Here is a 17,222-nt window from a genome sequence, read left to right as displayed (position 1 = left end):
TTATATAATGTTCCTTTGCATTATAAATTCTGATCGATTTCTGCCTAGGTTACTATTGTCTTTTTAATGAATTTTGATGCTGTATTTGACATGTATCATTTGTTTTATGCGCACTTTGCAGCTATTTTTACATTTGTTCCCCTTCATTAGTTGGCAGATGCCGCAGATGTGAATGAATATGAAAATTAGAATTGTATGGTTGACATAGGTAGCGTTCGTGCCGCAATATGGACAAATGATGATGAAAAAAAAATTATTCTACTTGTGGAAGAAGAGGTTATCAAAGGGAACAGGCCCAAATGAAGCCTGCATGGCATCGTTTCTGCGAAGCACTTCATGCACAAACCAGGAAGAACTGTGATGACAGACAATTGAGAAATAAGTTCAACCAATTAGGGACTTGACAGAAGGAATTTGCTAATTTGATAAAGGAGAAGGGAATTGGTTGGAACTCAAGGACAGGCATTGTTACTGCAACTGATGAGGTCTGGCAGTGCTTATACAAGGTAAAATCTTGTATCTTGTGGATTGTTTCTGTTTTTTTTTTTTTTTAAATAACTTTTTAAAGCATTTATTTTAATAAGTTTACATTGCTGACTTACATGCCAGTGCAGAAGTTTGCAAAAAGGTTTCACAAGAAAGGGCGTCTGCTATTTAATAAATTGTCTGATTTACGGGGGCATAGTAACTGGCTCGTTCAAGCATCCTTCAGGAAGGCATCCAGAAATGGTGAAAAGCTGAATGTGGATACTTCTTTCGTTGAGCATATATTGATGGTCACTTAATCAATACTTAGAATGCCTTCAACAAACAATACAAGGGTAGGGTCCAAGCTGGAGGGGGAATGATGAATTCTTCCCCATCATTTGGGTTCAAGTCTGTGGAACCAGCAGCTCTCTAGGTTGTTGTGAGAGAGAGCATGCAGTGCTAAATGCACTTAAGGCATAGATGGAGCAGCCTATGCTAAGGCAATTGGGAAGTTTCATGATAACAAGCTATGGATGGGGCTATTTTTGGAGATGCCAAACGATAGAAAACAGGATTGGGTGCTGCATATTAAATGATGGTGAGTTTGTGGTTGTATTTGTTTAGCCTTTGGTCTTGGTTTGTAATGTGTCACCTATTTCAGACATGATTTTTGTTGGTGGATTATGACGTGCTAGTCTTTCAGAGTATGAGCTGTGGATCATGACATCTTTAGATGTTTGAACCTGTTTTTCATGAATCATGACATGTTGATCCATGGCTTACGAAATATGCATAGACGCTATTTGTTTCCTTCTTTTCTCACCTTCTTTCATATTGGTTCAGAAAGACTTGTTGCCTGTCGGTTGGTTGATTTTTCGGCTTGAGACGTATTGTCCCATGGTTGAGATTATGATAATTCATATTTGGTTGATCGGTAGAAGGCAGAGTTGGAATTAGGTTCCCTGATTGCACTGTCTGGGGTTTAATCAGGTGGGTTTTCTGAAACTTAATGAAGCTCTTCTGAGAATATATGAAAACTTCTGAAAACTACAGAGGAATAACATTAAGGAATCATGGTTAGTGTCTGTTTCGGGGCCCATTCCATGTATCATATCCAATTCTGATATATCCTGGTTCAGGAAATACAAATTACAGTTGACCCCCATGAACGTCAATTTTGAGCTATTCTTTGCTTTATCTCCACTGCAAAGAGCAAATGTCAAAAATTTGTAAGATTGGAAGTGCTATTTCAGCATGTTTGCCTGGCACCACACATTCGGAGAGGTGCTCTTGAAAATTGTATCATGGAAATAATGTGCACTCACCATTTGATATTGGAAGAGTGGATTAATGCAATCCCTGGAGTTGAAAAATTTATCAAGTGCCATGTCAATGGAGATTGAATAAAGCGGGAGGAATGGAGTGGTTTCCAAGCATTGTTGGTCATATGCTAAGATTCTGATTGATATAGGATAGCGTCAGCATTTTGGAGTGGCAAGGGGATCACAAGTGAGACAAATATTTTCCTAGATTTTGTTTGATACATGCCAAGAGTTTTTAGGAGAAATGACTTCAATGACACAAAGTATCATCTATATAATTAGTTATAATTAGTTGATTAAATAAGAGCTGATTCAATTAGTAAAATGTGAGAAACAAAGCTAGAGCTGAGCTTCAAGTGCAGGGCTCTCCCTTTAAGCACGACTTTTCTTACAATGCCTACTTTATCGGTCCCTCTCGTCTGGTTGGCCTCGGGCTCAAAGATCGAGATAGAAAGGATGGGTTGTCAGCTGATGGAATTTTTTCTTCGATACCACTTTATGCATCTAATTCATTCCAGGATTTGCAGTCCAATACATTTCCATTATGTTACCTAGCTAAACCCGCCACCTCATGTGCCAAAGCAAAATGGTTGTTCTTTCTTCTCCGCTCCCTATGATAAAGATCCCACACCCAAAACATATGATACACACCCCATATATAATCTTCAATTTGTATGTTATGCACAGGTAGCAAAAGAGACTAGGAATGATGATGTGATAATATTAGATGACAACTTCACCATTATAAATCTACCTGATGGGGTCCTGGACTTTACATTAACATCCAGAAGTCTGATGGTCAATTCTGTTTCTGCGTGCATCACTGCTAGACCCCAATCCTCATTGGAACTGCTTTGTTGCTGCACTTTGAGGACTCTTGAGCTGCTCTGGCTTCTAAAAATCACACATTTTTCATGTTGTTCTACTCATAGGGTGCTCCACTGACTGATACCCACTTGCTTTGGGTCAACATGATGATGGATATTCTCGGTGCTTTGGCATTAGCAACAGAATCTCCAAAGTGATGAATAGATGCAAAGATTACCTGGTGGGGAGAGAATTTCATCACAGGGTCATGTTTGAGATTCAAGAAATATCATTGGCCAGAGTATGGTTCCACTGATTGTACTTGGACTTCTCATGTTTGATGCCAACGATTTTTGAAAATTAGCAGTCCAGATGCTGATTCAGTTCATAACACATTCATGTTCGGCACATTTATTTTTTGCCAGGTATCCGTTGTAATTGTAGTTTTCAGTAAAATATGGAACGTTTCTAGCAGCTATAATTTCATTGTTCTTGATTCTGCATGAATGTAGAACTTGTGTGTGTGGTAAAGACTAATCTTTGTTTTTATCATTCACAGAACTCTTGTAATTGTTCCTTGGTATTTGGAAATCTATGCACTTCATAGTACCCAGTTGCATACCATTATTAGTTGTCTCTGTTTGCAATAAATCTCTTTCGTTCTGTAACTCTTGCCATTGTCGACAAAAACTAATTATTTTGGAGAAAAGATTGTATGATGGTGGTTGTGCATGATCATTCTAAATCGATATCTTATTCAAACAGCATAACACATTCATTCATGAGCTAAATAAAAATCGTCAGCATGAAAACTAACAAGGTAGAAGGAACAACAAAATTACAGCCAGCAGTAATTTTGAGGAGGGGGGGGGGGGGGGGAGAGGAATCAACCCTTGATCATGGTCCCGGCGCCCTCGTCGGTGAGAATCTCGAGGAGGAGGGAGTGGGGGACGCGGCCGTCGATGATGCTGGCCGTGCGGACCCCCTGGGCGAGCGACCTAACGCAGCAGTGGACCTTAGGTATCATCCCGCCGGCGACCTTTCCCTTCTCCACCATCCTCCTCACACCGCTGATGTCGATCTCCTTCACCAGGCTCCCCGGGTCGTTCCGGTCCTCCAGGATCCCCGCCACGTCCGTCAGCAGGATCAGCTTCTCCGCCCCCACGGCGGCCGCGATCTCCCCCGCCGCCGTGTCCGCGTTCACGTTGTAGCCCTGCCCGCCCTCGTCCGCCGCCACCGAGGCGATCACGGGGATGTGCCCGTCCGCAAGGATGGGCCGGAGGATGGTGGGGTCCACGCGGGCCACCTCGCCCACGAAGCCCAGGGCTGCTGCGTCGGGGGCGGGGCGGGCGGTGAGGAGCCGGGCGTCCTTGCCGCAGAGGCCCACGGCGGTGGCCCCGGCGACGTTGATGAGGGACACGAGGGACTTGTTCACCTTGCCGACGAGGACCATCTCGACCACCTCCATGGTGAGGGCGTCCGTGACGCGGAGGCCGTTGTGGAACTGGGGCTGGTGGCCCAGGCGGAGGAGCCACGAGTTGATCTCCGGGCCGCCGCCGTGGACGAGCACGGGGCGGAGGCCGACGCAGGAAAGCAGGACGAGGTCGTTGATGACGGAGGACTGGAGGGCCGGGGACTTCATGGCGGCGCCACCATACTTGACCACGATCGTCTTCCCGCGGAACCGTTGGATGAACGGGAGCGACTCCGAGAGGATGTCCACGCGCGTCTGGGCCGGTGTCTGGAGAGGCGCCGCCGCTTCGGTGCTGCTGCTGAGCGGGGTGGATTTGAGGGAAGAAAGGAGGCGGGGGACCCTGGCGGATCGAAGCCTGAGGCCAGGATTGGGGTTCAGGTTAGGGATCTGGAGGGGCTTGGGGGGTAGAATGGGGCGTTGGTGGTGCGGAGTAGTCGCCCTCGCGGCGAGCATCTTCGCTTCCCTAGCTCTGCTCTACCTTGGACCGGCCGTCCCTCTGCGTCAACACTCCCCAAGTGTTTGACCGAATTGCTAACAGAAGGACGTGGGAGACGGAAGTTTGGAAGAACGGTTTAAGTTTTGGGTTGTGATCACCGCCGCTCTTGTTGGTGTTATGCCTTAGAGAAGAGATATTAGGGCTGCATATAGTTGGCCCGACATAGACATGGTTGACCTCAACCAGACCTTGTTTCATGTTTAGCTCTTGATATTAGATATGGAACTAACCCAATAGCGGACTGAGTCGAGTTTGTGAAAATTATTCTAGACCCAGCAGATCGTGCAAGTTGGATGGATGACATGGACTTAATTCAAAATATTTAGGTCCGGCTTGAGACCAAATCAGGTTTGTGGTTTGGACCTGTCTAGAAATTATTAAGTAAAATCTTTTGCATGAATTGCTGAAAGATTAGAGCATGGAAGATGTAAGTCTCAAATAGCGTGTATGGTTACCACCACCAACATAATTATGATATCACCAGACAACAAATGGTATCACAGAATTCTTGTAATTGTTCCTTGGTATTTGGAAATTTGAATACCATTAGTTGTTTCTGTTTGCAATAAATCTCTTTCGTTATGTAACTCTACAGTAATGTCAGTGCGTAAGATAGAAAGAGCAATAACTCTTGCCGTTGTCGAAAAAAAATAATTATTTTGGAGAAAAGATTGTATGATGGTATGTGGTTTCTAGGGTTATTTGATTAGATGCTCGTTTTAGCCTTGGTGTTAAGTCTAATCAAATAACAGGTAGACTTTTGCAAGACTTATCAGTTTATCTGTGTAAAGATCAAGTTGCAGTGGAAAATTTTATTCTGGGGAGTATAAAGTTTGTGTTTGTGTGAATTTCTTCTGATTTGAAGGAAAAGTTTAGATCTGATATATTATATCAGTTTTCATTTTAAAGAAAAGAAATATACTTCATACAGTTAGTTTTGCAGGGCTGCCAGGACATCAGATGTACTCTGCTCTAGCCAACCTGCACCAAAGCCAACCTGCACCAAAACTAAACCAGCTTCAAGTCAAGACTTTGTTAGTTGTCAGTCCAAGAATAATTGAAAGTTTGAGCAAATAGATTTTGTCCAGTAATGGCACACCCTGAACCTCAGGTTCGAACATGAACTTATTATTTTGTGGGTTCATGGAATATTGAAGCATATCCTTGTTTAGGATCTGCTTTGAGTGGGACTGGAATATACCACTTTCCGCAAGTGATCTACCATGTTTGAATTTTAATCATCTAACAATTAGATGATGTTCTTGGAGCAAATTATTAGGGAATGCTGCAATATGATTGAATAGCACCATTGTTGACAAATAAATCTAGTAGAAAGAGTGAGATTAAGCTACTATTGACTCTAAGAAGCCTATAACATATAACTTACTATCTTTGGCATGTTTCGGCCATATGAGTATTGACTTGATCAAGTGAGTCATTTTGACATCAACTTTCCATACACTTCATGAAATTAATGGTTACATGTGCAATCAACCGCAGTATTCAATAGATTTTTCACTGCACTTAATCCCAATTTAACTGATTGAATATTTAATTTCCTGCATGAGGTAAGATTGATTAAATTTGGGTACCACATAAGATTCCATATATCAATTGTTTAAGGTACATGGTTAACCATGAATGCACATATAATTGCTAAGCTGTTAGACGGGTACTTGCAGAAACATGTTAGTATCTAGCACCAAAGGGATTGGCATTTCAACCTACAGATATAGGCATATATATTGCACATGGAACTACTGAACTGTGGAAATTGGAGCTTGATATATTGATAAATCATTGGATTTATGAACTTTATAGATAAAATTAAAACATAAAGGGTTGTGACATATTTTCAGAGTTAATTAAAACATAAAGGGACAACATTTGAAAGTAGACAACTTGTAAAATCCATCCTTCAATAAATATCAATATCATAATTCAGGATGAAATATTACACCAAGCAAAACATAAGATCCTACAGAAAGCTCTATCAAACAAGATGAAGCATAAGAGCTATCGATTTGTAATACAGAAAAGGTGGAATCCAATTCAAACAACAGCAGGTCCACTCCTCGAACACCTCACTCTTTTAATTCCACCTGCAAGAACCATAAGAGTAAGAATAAGATACTTACAAATAAACACTCCAATGGCACCCTGGGGTTTACCCAACCTTTGTGTGTATGCCCAGCCTTCCGTGTGATTCGTGGGAGAGCCAGGGTGTTTTTCAATGCCAAAATGCTAGATGTGCACTTGGTAGTTCACAGAGAAACTCTGTACAACCTTCTTTGTGGAACTTGTGGGAAAAAATATCATTTTCCTTGACATAGCAGAGAAGTCTTACAATGCACATTAAAGCAATCTAGAAAAATGGTAAAGGCAAAGCCCATATGGAACAGAAACTTACCAAATATAAGTCCCTAAGTTTTCACCCAGTTATAACTAAAATTACATGGTAAAGGGTATGAGTACTGCTAAGACGTCAGAGGAAACAGCAAACTTTATCCCTGGCATCTCCTTGATGCCAGCTAAACTAGATCATCCAAGATATCCATTATGGTAAAGCATGCACTACTAGAGGACAGCCTCTTCTATACCTTTTTCAACCATTGCTAGATCAAGTTTGAGCATATGTGCAGTATATCAATGCAAAATTGAGAATACTGCATGAAATTGAATTTCAGTTTGTTAAGCATCAGAATTCCAAATAAATTTCAATGATAAGAGAAACTGTCAATGCTGCAAGAAATCAGGCCCGTAACAGTGGGGCAAAATATTCTATTATAATGGTTCTCTATTTGGGTCTGTGTGAGCTTGTTTAATTTGCATTATCTGGAATACAGGATATTGATCCTCAAAACAAAGCCAAAAAAGAAAAAAGGCAAAGATCTCCAACTTATTACCATCTGATCATTACTATAAAACTTCTAAGCCTCCAAAAGATAACAATCTCATGATCTTTTATCTAAAGGAGAACCATTTACAGCTAACAATCACACAGATAAAACACTTTGACTTCAAGCGAAACTTGCTGGCTGTCAAAGCTTATGGACAAACAGCTCCTAAATTGCCAGAAAACTTAAGAGCGGTCATTTAGGAAAAGCTTCTTGGAAAAATTTATGGCAAGTTCATGACCGGAAGTCCTAAATCAACATCTCAGTTGCTCTAGAATATTTATGTATATCTAGTTTTCCAATCTCCTATATTACTGCAGCTTTACATCACTTCACAATCTTTAATTTACAAAACTATCATTTTTGGAAGCCTTTTTAAAAGGTAACGAGAGATCATGATATTTTATTCAAGGTGCTGATACTGACAATAATAATGAACACACAAAATGTGGTCCAAAACTCACAAAAATAAGACCTTTATTAATTTGCCAACTTAGAATCTGCCTCCTTCAATGCCCGAACAAGATGAGTGATACGATATTGAAGCTTTATGTTCTCTGTTGCAAGTTTCTGGATCTCCTTTGAAGCCTACAGGCAAACAAAAGGCAATAAGATTCTCCTTAAATATATGCTGTATGTGGAGATGCAACTCTAGACAGAATCTAACCTTTTCTTGCTCAGACTTGAGCTCCGCTTGTGCAGTTTCTAGCTTTGATTGGAAGTCTTTTACTATAGATGATATTTCCTTGTTTTCATTGTCCGAATCACCTAAGGTGTAATAACACAAGAATCTAAATACAATTTACGTTTAAAGAAAACTTGGACTTGCATAATGACACTGCAGTCTACCTTTCTTAGCAAGCAAAGCCTCCAATTTTGCTAACCGATCCTACAGATACAATACAAAAAAGTAAGGATGCTGCTAGAGACTAAAAGTGCAGATAAGTAACATGTAGAAGTTCTATAAAAAAATAAAGAATATTTCTTGCAGCAGATTGTCACGTTGTTATTTTGCATGCATTTATGCAGACAATTTTTTCTAGACCGGCTATAATGTAAGAACATGGACAGTATTTTCCCACAAACGATATTGCTATGGATGTGTATAGCCATACATATGTCTAACCATGTCGGGTTCTCTCAATCATAAAATCATACTTAAAGCAGTTGCAATTAGACTAAGTTATTATATGTTTGCAAGAATATTTAGCACATGATTGAGTTGATATGGAAGTGGTGGATAGTCCTTGTTCATTACTTCTTTAGGCTCTAATTTTTAATGATAACAAACTGCATCTCACCTATGCAGGCTCAACTCTACAGATGATGGATCCCACTTTACTGATGTCTTGAATCAGCAAAAATATCTTCAGTAATCCCATCCAGCTAGGGATGGAAGTGGACCAAGTAATACCCATACAGACCACTTTCCATATCTGAATCTATCCAGCTATGAATACAAATTCGAGCATCCGACTAATATCGTATCCGTCATCCATCAAAAATGAATATGACTAGACAACTATCCAATCCATATCTGAATTCCTGGTTCTATTTGCAATCCTACTTAGTCGTATATAGCTTTCATGAACATTAATGGAAAATAATTAGCAATATTAACATGTCTTTCACTTATTTTACCTTCAAGACAGTGAAATCTTTGAGTGGCAGTTCACCAAATTAAACTATCTGATTTATAGCCATGCATATCCATATTGTTATTATCTGATTTGTATCTATATATATTTAAAATAAATATAGATATGAATTTTTAACATCCCATCAATATCAGTATCCATATTTGTGTTTCCCCCCCAAAAAAAGGTTATGAATATGGATACATTATGATCTGTTTTCAGCCCTACATCTAGCCTATGTAATTCCTTAAAGTAGGTCATCTTTAGCTTACACTCCACATGGCTTTACCATAACCAACATTTTTCTCTCTCCCCAGCTTATATTCATTTGGGGCTACTAGTATGTTCTCTATTATACTTCACAGTCCGGGGTTCAAATATTTTCTTCTGATGTACCCAATACTCATCTCGAAAACTATCCAGAGATATATCTAGCAAGCTTCGCATTGTAGCTAGTAATAACCTGCCTCTGATGTTCTATCCTTCATAGTTCTATCAAAGATTCACTTGTCAGTTTTGCTACTCATAATATATGCCCTTTCCTTCCTGATTTCATACACTAATGAAATCAAGGGCCCCGTCTTTGACCCTCCTCACCCTTCAAATAATAATAATTATAATAATATGCCTGCCTATTCTCGATTTCGCACCAATTGCCATAGCCCAGCATCATGATCCACATAATTAAGCTATGCGTAAATAAACTATGTCCGTAACAGGATCTTTAAACATCTAAAAAACAATCCCCACTACTACTATTATACTTTTTTTCACGAAATGGTGTGAATAAACAATGTTCATAATAAAGCTTCAATGTAATTGATCTACAATCAACTTTCCCTTGTCTTCAAACTTTATTGGCTTTCTCTCCTTACAGATTTCAAAGGCAATAACTTTCGGTAAAATTCGACCAAACTCAAACAAAAACTTCGAGCAAGGTCCAATCTTCAACACATCCAACACCGTATCATGGCATTTTACCACGAATGAGATCGATGCCAATAGATCTCTTGAACTCAGTAAAATAATAACTCTAGATGCCCTCAATCCAAACCAAACCAAGGTCGACAATCTAGGAGAGAGAAGGGGGGAGCGAAGCTGGGTGCATACCTCGGCCTCCGAAGCCCTCTGGTAGAAGGGCTTGAGTACCTCGTCCAGATTCTTGGATTTCTCGACCTCCGCCATTGCTCTTCTCCTCCCCTGTGCTCCGAAACCCTCGTGCGCTCTACCGCAACGCAGTAGGAAGGCGGGGTCCTTGGTCTCCTTATAACGCGAAATGGCAACCAGCCCGATCCAGCGAAAACGATCCTCATAGAATGCCCAATTCCTTGCCTCGGCCCATTTAGAATGTTGAGTTGGTCCGATCCAACAAGTTGGGCACATAAATATCTTACAAAAAAAATTTTTTTGTGCACCGCCCGCAGTATAGAAAATCTGACATGAAACATATCACTTTTCAATGCATATTTAATATCTATAGTTTTACTTTTTCATTTAAAATTTTGAACGATGAAAATACTCCTTCCCTTCCGAAAAAATTATGACATCTTGTACTCATATTATGGCTCTTGTGTTAAAATTATGATTTCTCAATAGGATATCATAATTTTTTCACAAGATGTCATAAAGAGGAAAAAATATTTTCATCATTGAATTTTTTTTCTCTCTTTATGACATCATGTGAAAAAATTATGATATTCTGTGTAGAAAATCATAATTTCAATGCAGAATGCTATAATATCAACATAATATGTCCTAATTTCTTTTAGAAAGAAAGAAACATTTTTGCCATTCAAAATTTCAAACTAAAAAGTAGAACTGCAGGAATTAAATGGATATTAAATGCACGTTGAAAAATGGTGACTGTTGGGTATAAAATACCCCCAGCCGAAGTCCTCCACAGAATCAACGGCTCCGCCAACAAGGCCAACCTCAAAAGAAGTCCCCGCCCGGACTCCCACGGAAGCCGGGCTTCATCCTCGACGACCAACAACTTCAGCTACAAGACAGCTCCGGTCGGACTCCTACGGGAGCCGGACCCCGCCGACGACTCCAACGACTGCAAGACAGACTGCGTCCGGACTCCTACGGGAGCCGGACTCCACCGACAACTTCGACCTCAAGTGGACTCCGCCCGGACTCCTACGGGAGCCGGGCTCCGTCCTCAACGTCAACTGCTGGTAAGCCTTGTCCGGACTCCGACGGGAGCCGGACTTCGCCTTTAACCCTGATTGCAGGAAGACTTCGCCCGGACTTCTACGGGAGCTGAACTTCGTCCTCGACTCCAACGACTGCAAGACAGACTGCGTCCGGACTCCTACGGGAGCCAGACTCCACCGACAACTTCGACCTCAAGTGGACTCCGCCCGGACTCCTACGGGAGCCGGGCTCCGTCCTCAATGTCAACCGCTGGTAAGCCTTGTCCGGACTCCGACGGGAGCCGGACCTCCCCTCTGACTTTAATTGCAGGGAGACTCCACCCGGACTCCTACGGGAGTCGGGCTTCGTCCTCAATTCCAACAGCTACAAGCAGACTTCGTCCGGACTCCTATGGGAGCCGGACTCCGCCGACAATTCCAACCGCAAGAGGACTCCACCCGGACTCCTACGGGAGCCGGGCTTCGCCCTCAGCTCCAACAGCTACAAGCAGACTTCGTCCAGACTCCTACGGGAGCCGGACTCCACCCACGACCCCAACCGCAAGGAGGACTCCGCCCAGACCTCTACAGAGGTCGGACTCCGACCGCTGTCGAGCTTCAACCGACAGATCCGCGCCCCCTGGCAGGTCACAATAACAACCATAATCCTGTTCCACTTCCTGTAGTGGATTCCGCACGGCTCCATCACGCCCTGCGGCGAACCCACTACTCTCTGACAGGCTGTGTCAACGGCCACGATTCTGCTCCGCTCCCTGCGGCAGGTGCTGCGCGACTCCACTACTCCCTGACAACTAGTGGCAACGGACGCCGCTCCACTACCTGCGACAGGCTCTACGTGACAGGCCATAGCAATAGCCACGGGTCTACTCCACTACCCTTCGCAATAAATTCCCCTGACCATGGGCGGCCCACTACCAGACAGTTACAAATGTCGCCATCAATCCGTTGCCTCCTCCACCTATAAAAGGGGGACCCAGATACGTTATTATATAAGCTCATTTTTTTATCTCAAAACTCTGCTAAATTCTCCGTTCGAGCACTCCATTCTTGTTGAGGCAGAGAACTGACTTGAGCGTCGGAGGGTCTTGCCGGAGCAACCCCACCTCCGGTTTAGACTTCCTTTGCAGGTCCCGGCGGCGACCGCGACTTCCCCGACTCCAGCTTCTCCGGCGCAAGCAGATTTTTGCACCAACATGATTGGCACTAGAGGAAGGGCCGTGCCTTCACGGTACCCTTGTTCTTAAAGGAGTGCTCAACGGATCCGCTTCCGGCCATCTTTTTCGGCACCCACTCCTCCTTCCCTCATCTGATGCCTTCTCACGAGGTCTTTGCACAACTGCCTCCGGCTATGGTCACCGATGAGGAGTGGCCGGGTGATCGGCCTCTGCCGGGTCCCGTCAATACCGTCTCGGGGGAATCCCGGCGGGAGGCAACCAATGTACCAGCTGCATCCCCCAAACGGCAAAAAGTTGAAGAACCCATAACCTTCACCGAAGAAGACACCCGGGGAGTCCAATTCCCTCATAACGACGCGGTCGTGGTTTCCTTGAACATAGCAAATTACGACGTCCGTCGCATTCTCGTCGACAATGGGAGTTCGACCGACATCTTGTTCTACAACGTCTTTTCAAGAATGACCACTCTTGGCGGTCATCTGAGACCGATTTGCTCCCCCTTGATAGGGTTTACCGGTGATGCCGTTCCGACGGAAGGAATGATAGCTCTGACTGTGATCGCGGGTCAGTATCCAAAGCAGTCCAGAGCTCTGGTGAATTTCCTGGTGGTAAATGCGCCATCTGCCTACAATGCAATCCTTGGCCGACCCGGCCTCAATGCCCTCAGAGCTGTCGTTTCAACCTACCATCTGAAATTGAAGTTCCCCACCATCCAGGGGATCGGAGAGGTCCGGGGAGACCAAGCCCTGGCCAGACACTGCTACAACATCGCCTTGCAAAGAAGCGATCAAGCGGACCTCTGTCCGGTCGATGGATTGGACGCTCGCGATGACCTCACTGAAGAAAGGGGCGGTCCAATCGAAGATCTAATACCAATCCCTTTGAATGATGGGAACACGGAGCATGTGGTGTTAATTGGCTCCAACCTGGGGGAGGAGGTGCGGACGCGTCTTGTTGATTTCCTCCGAAGGAATGCGGACGTTTTCGCGTGGGTCCCGACGGATATGCCAGGGATCGACACAGAAGTCATGGAGCATCATCTGGCAGTCGACCCGAAACATCGGCCGACAAAAGAAAAAATCCGGAGTCATGCCCCGGAGAGGCAGAAGGCGATAGCCGAGGAAGTGGATAAGCTTCTCAAGGCCAGATTTATTAAGGAAGTCAATTATCCTGAGTGGATCTCCAATATTGTTTTGGTCAAGAAAGCAAACGGCAAGTGGAGGATGTGTATAGACTTCAAAAAGCTGAATAAGGCTTGTCCAAAGGACAGCTACCCCCTTCCCAGGATCGACCAACTGGTGGACGCTACCTCAGGCCATGAGCTCCTCACTTTTATGGACGCGTTCTCCGACTGTAATCAGATTAGAATGGCATCGGAAGATGAAGAAAAGACAGCTTTCATCACTAACCGCGGCCTTTACTGCTACAGGGTCATGCCATTCGGCCTCAAGAACGCGGGCGCAACCTACCAACGACTGGTGAACAAAATCTTCAAAGAGTAGATCGGCCGAAACATGGAGGTTTACGTGGACGATATGCTTGTAAAAAGCAGGTCTTCCAGAAGTCATGTCGCCGACCTCGAGAAAACCTTTGACGCTCTTCGAAAGTATAGAATGAAGCTGAATCCAACCAAATGCGCTTTTGGGGTAACCTCAGGAAAGTTCCTGGGCTTCATGGTATCGGGGCGCGGGATTGAGGCCAATCCAGAGAAAATTTGCGCCATCCAAGAGATGACCGCCCCGAGGTCGATCAAGAAGGTTCAGTGCCTCACAGGAAGGATAGCGGCTCTTAATCGCTTTGTCGCGAGGTCGGCCGAGCGATGTTTGCCCTTTTTTCAAACCCTCAAGCAGCCGAAGAACTTCTGTTGGATCTCTGAATGCCAACAGGCGTTCGAAGAATTAAAAAGCTACCTTGGCTCACCCCCGCTGCTGGCGAAGCCTGAACCTGGGGAGGAACTATTTTTGTACCTGGCGGTCTCTCCCACGGCCCTCGCAGCTGTCCTTGTCAAAGAAGAAACGAAAGTCCAGCGACCAGTCTACTACATTAGCCGCGCGTTGAGGAACGCCGAGACCAGGTACACTAAATTAGAAAAACTGACCTACGCCTTGTTGGTTGCAGCTCGGAGACTCCGACCTTACTTTCAAGGGCACACTGTGACGCTACTCACCGATCAACCGATCAAGGCGGTATTGCACCGAGCTGATACCTCCGGAAGGATGGCAAAATGGGCGATCGAGCTCACAGAATTTGACATCAACTACAGACCTAGACCAGCAGTAAAGGCCCAAATATTGGCAGATTTCATTGTAGAATGCACCATCCCAGAGGAGGCAGAACCTGAGCAAAGCAGAGTTGACGACCTGAAGTCTCAACCGAACTCCCCCAACGAAGAGACCAGTCCCTCCGATTGCTTTTGGACCCTCTATGTGGACGGATCTTCCAACATGGCAGGCGCGGGCGCAGGCCTGATCTTGGTCAGCCCGGAGGGAGTCATCGCGGAGTACGCTCTGCGTTTCGAGTTTCCCGCAACAAACAATGGAGCGAAATATGAGGCTCTGATTGCAGGATTAAGGATCGCCAAAGAACTGGGAATAGGTCAACTCCGGGTGCACAGCGATTCCCAACTTGTGGTGGGACAAGTCAGCGGAAGTTATGAAGCGCGGGAGGACAGTATGGCCAGGTACCTTGAGAAAGTGAAGGAGCTTACCCCCGCCTTTAGCAACTTCGACATTAGGCAAATTCCAAGGTCGGAGAATACCAGAGCCGACCTTCTCTCCAAGCTGGCCACATCGGCTCCGGCTGAATTGCCCAAAGACGTCCTCTTTGAAGTTCTAAAACATCCGAGTACAGAAGAAGCACGGCCTGTAATGGAGATCGACCACGAGCCCAGCTGGGTCGACCCGCTGATAACCTATCTTAGAGATGGAGTTCTTCCCCGGGATGTGAAGGAGGCTCGGAAGCTCCGAAATCAAGCCTCCCGGTACATCCTTTATGAGGGCGAATTGTACAAAAGATCATACTCCTTGCCCCTCTTAAGGTGCCTCCGATCCTCAGAAGCTGACTACGCTTTATGGAAAGTACATGAGGGAGCTTGCGGAAACCATTTGGGTGCCAGATCTTTATCCCACAAGCTACTCCGCCAAGGGTATTACTGGCTAACGATGCATCATGATTCGATTGAATATGTCAAAAAGTACGATCGATGCCAGAGATACGCCAACGTCCAGAGACAGCCCGCCACTGAGCTCACACCCCTAAGTGCCCCATGGCCTTTTGCGCAAATGGGGGATGGACATCCTTGGCCCCTTTCCCATGGCGTCTGGGCAAAGGAAGTTCCTCCTTGTGGCGATTGACTACTTCACCAAATGGGTTGAAGCCGAACCACTAGCAAAAATCACAGAAGCAAAAGTACAAGATTTCGTCTGGAAGTCAATTGTGTGCAGGTTCGGTCTACCTAGAACCCTAATAACTGATAACGGATGGCAATTCGCGGGAGCAAGATTCGTCGAATTCTGTGAAGATCTAAACATCTCCCACAACTTCACATCTGTAGCCCATCCTCAGGCGAACGGCGAAGCTGAGGTAACTAACAGAACCCTTTTGCAGGAAATTAAGACAAGGCTTGAAAAAGCAAAAGGAACTTGGGCGGACGAGCTTTATCACGTGCTATGGGCGTATCTAACTACCTAGAGGTTACCTACAGGAGAGACTCCCTTTGCTTTAGCCTTTGGTACGGAAGCCGTCATCCCGATCGAGCTTAAACTCCCGTCAGCACGAGTCGTGGCATTCGACGAACTCCAAAATGCACAAAGTCTCAGAGCCAATCTCAACCTGCTGGAAGAAAGACGGGAGATTGCTCAGGTTCGAATGGCAGCCTACAGACAGAAAGTTGCTCGATATTACAACGCCCGGGTCAAGAACAAAGCCTTTAAAGCAGGAGATTTAGTGCTTCGACGAGCTGCTGTCTCGCAACCTTAGGACCGGGGGAAGCTCGCCCCGAACTGGGAGGAACCTTATGAGGTCAAAGAAGTAGTTCGGCCCGGAACTTATTATCTTAAGGAGCTCGGAGGGGCCGACCTCCCGCGACCGTGGAGCTCAGAGAACTTACGGATGTACTACCAGTGACTTCGTTTTAATCGAAAATCGCATACCCATGTGTCTTTGGACAATTCAAGCAAACTGTATCAAAAATAAAAAGGCAACCTCATAAAGTCGAAGGCCCGGTTCCTTTTAGACCGGATGGGGGGAGAGGCCTTACAACGCCCATATGTGCCCCCACAGCCCTGTTAGGGACAGGAGGAGAACCTCGCCCTAACTTGAGCAAAGTCGAAGGCCCGGTTCCTTTTAGACCGGATGGGGGGAGAGGCCTTACAACGCCCATATGTGCCCCCACAGTCCTGTTAGGGACAGGAGGAGAACCTCGCCCTAACTTGAGCAAAGTCGAAGGCCCGGTTCCTTTTAGACCGGATGGGGGGAGAGGCCTTACAACGCCCATATGTGCCCCCACAGCCCTGTTAGAGACAGGAGGAGAACCTCGTCCTAACTTGAGCAAAGTCGAAGGCCCGGTTCCTTTTAGACCGGATGGGGGGAGAGGCCTTACAACGCCCGTATGTGCCCCCACAGCCCTGTTAGGGACAGGAGGAGAACACTCGCCCTAACTTGAGCAAAGTCGAAGGCCCGATCCTTTTAGACCGGGTGGGGGAAGGCCCTGCAACGCCCATATGCGCCCTCCAAGAGGAAAACCTTGCCCTAACTTAAGCTACTCCGACCGATGGTAAGCCCAACCC

General features: G+C 45.0%; 2 protein-coding genes across 3 annotated transcripts; both read right to left on the bottom strand.

Moving 5' to 3' along the window:
• Window positions 1–3,335: 3,335 nt before the first annotated feature.
• LOC105057684 (uncharacterized) lies at window positions 3,336–6,315 on the bottom strand. Its single transcript, XM_010940371.4, has one exon. It carries the CDS (start codon window positions 4,522–4,524, stop codon window positions 3,484–3,486), a length of 1,041 nt encoding a protein of 346 aa, XP_010938673.1. The 5' UTR covers window positions 4,525–6,315; the 3' UTR covers window positions 3,336–3,483.
• A 146-nt stretch (window positions 6,316–6,461) lies between these two features.
• LOC105057683 (uncharacterized) lies at window positions 6,462–10,367 on the bottom strand. 2 transcript variants are annotated; one of them, XM_010940370.4, is made up of 5 exons: window positions 10,212–10,367; window positions 8,314–8,353; window positions 8,132–8,232; window positions 7,929–8,052; window positions 6,462–6,669 (listed from the first exon to the last, which is right to left on the bottom strand). In XM_010940370.4, exons 1-4 carry the CDS (start codon window positions 10,284–10,286, stop codon window positions 7,945–7,947), a joined length of 324 nt encoding a protein of 107 aa, XP_010938672.1. In that variant the 5' UTR covers window positions 10,287–10,367; the 3' UTR covers window positions 6,462–6,669; window positions 7,929–7,944. The 2 variants fall into 2 exon arrangements, with proteins under 2 accessions (XP_010938672.1, XP_010938671.1); XM_010940369.4 differs by having other exon boundaries at window positions 7,940–8,052; window positions 10,212–10,366.
• Window positions 10,368–17,222: the final 6,855 nt, after the last annotated feature.

The sequence above is a fragment of the Elaeis guineensis genome, chromosome 14 (assembly GCF_000442705.2).
Source record: "Elaeis guineensis isolate ETL-2024a chromosome 14, EG11, whole genome shotgun sequence".
Lineage (NCBI taxonomy): Eukaryota > Viridiplantae > Streptophyta > Magnoliopsida > Arecales > Arecaceae > Elaeis > Elaeis guineensis.
Note: the sequence above shows the minus strand (reverse complement) of the source record. Positions and strands in the feature narration are given on the sequence as shown.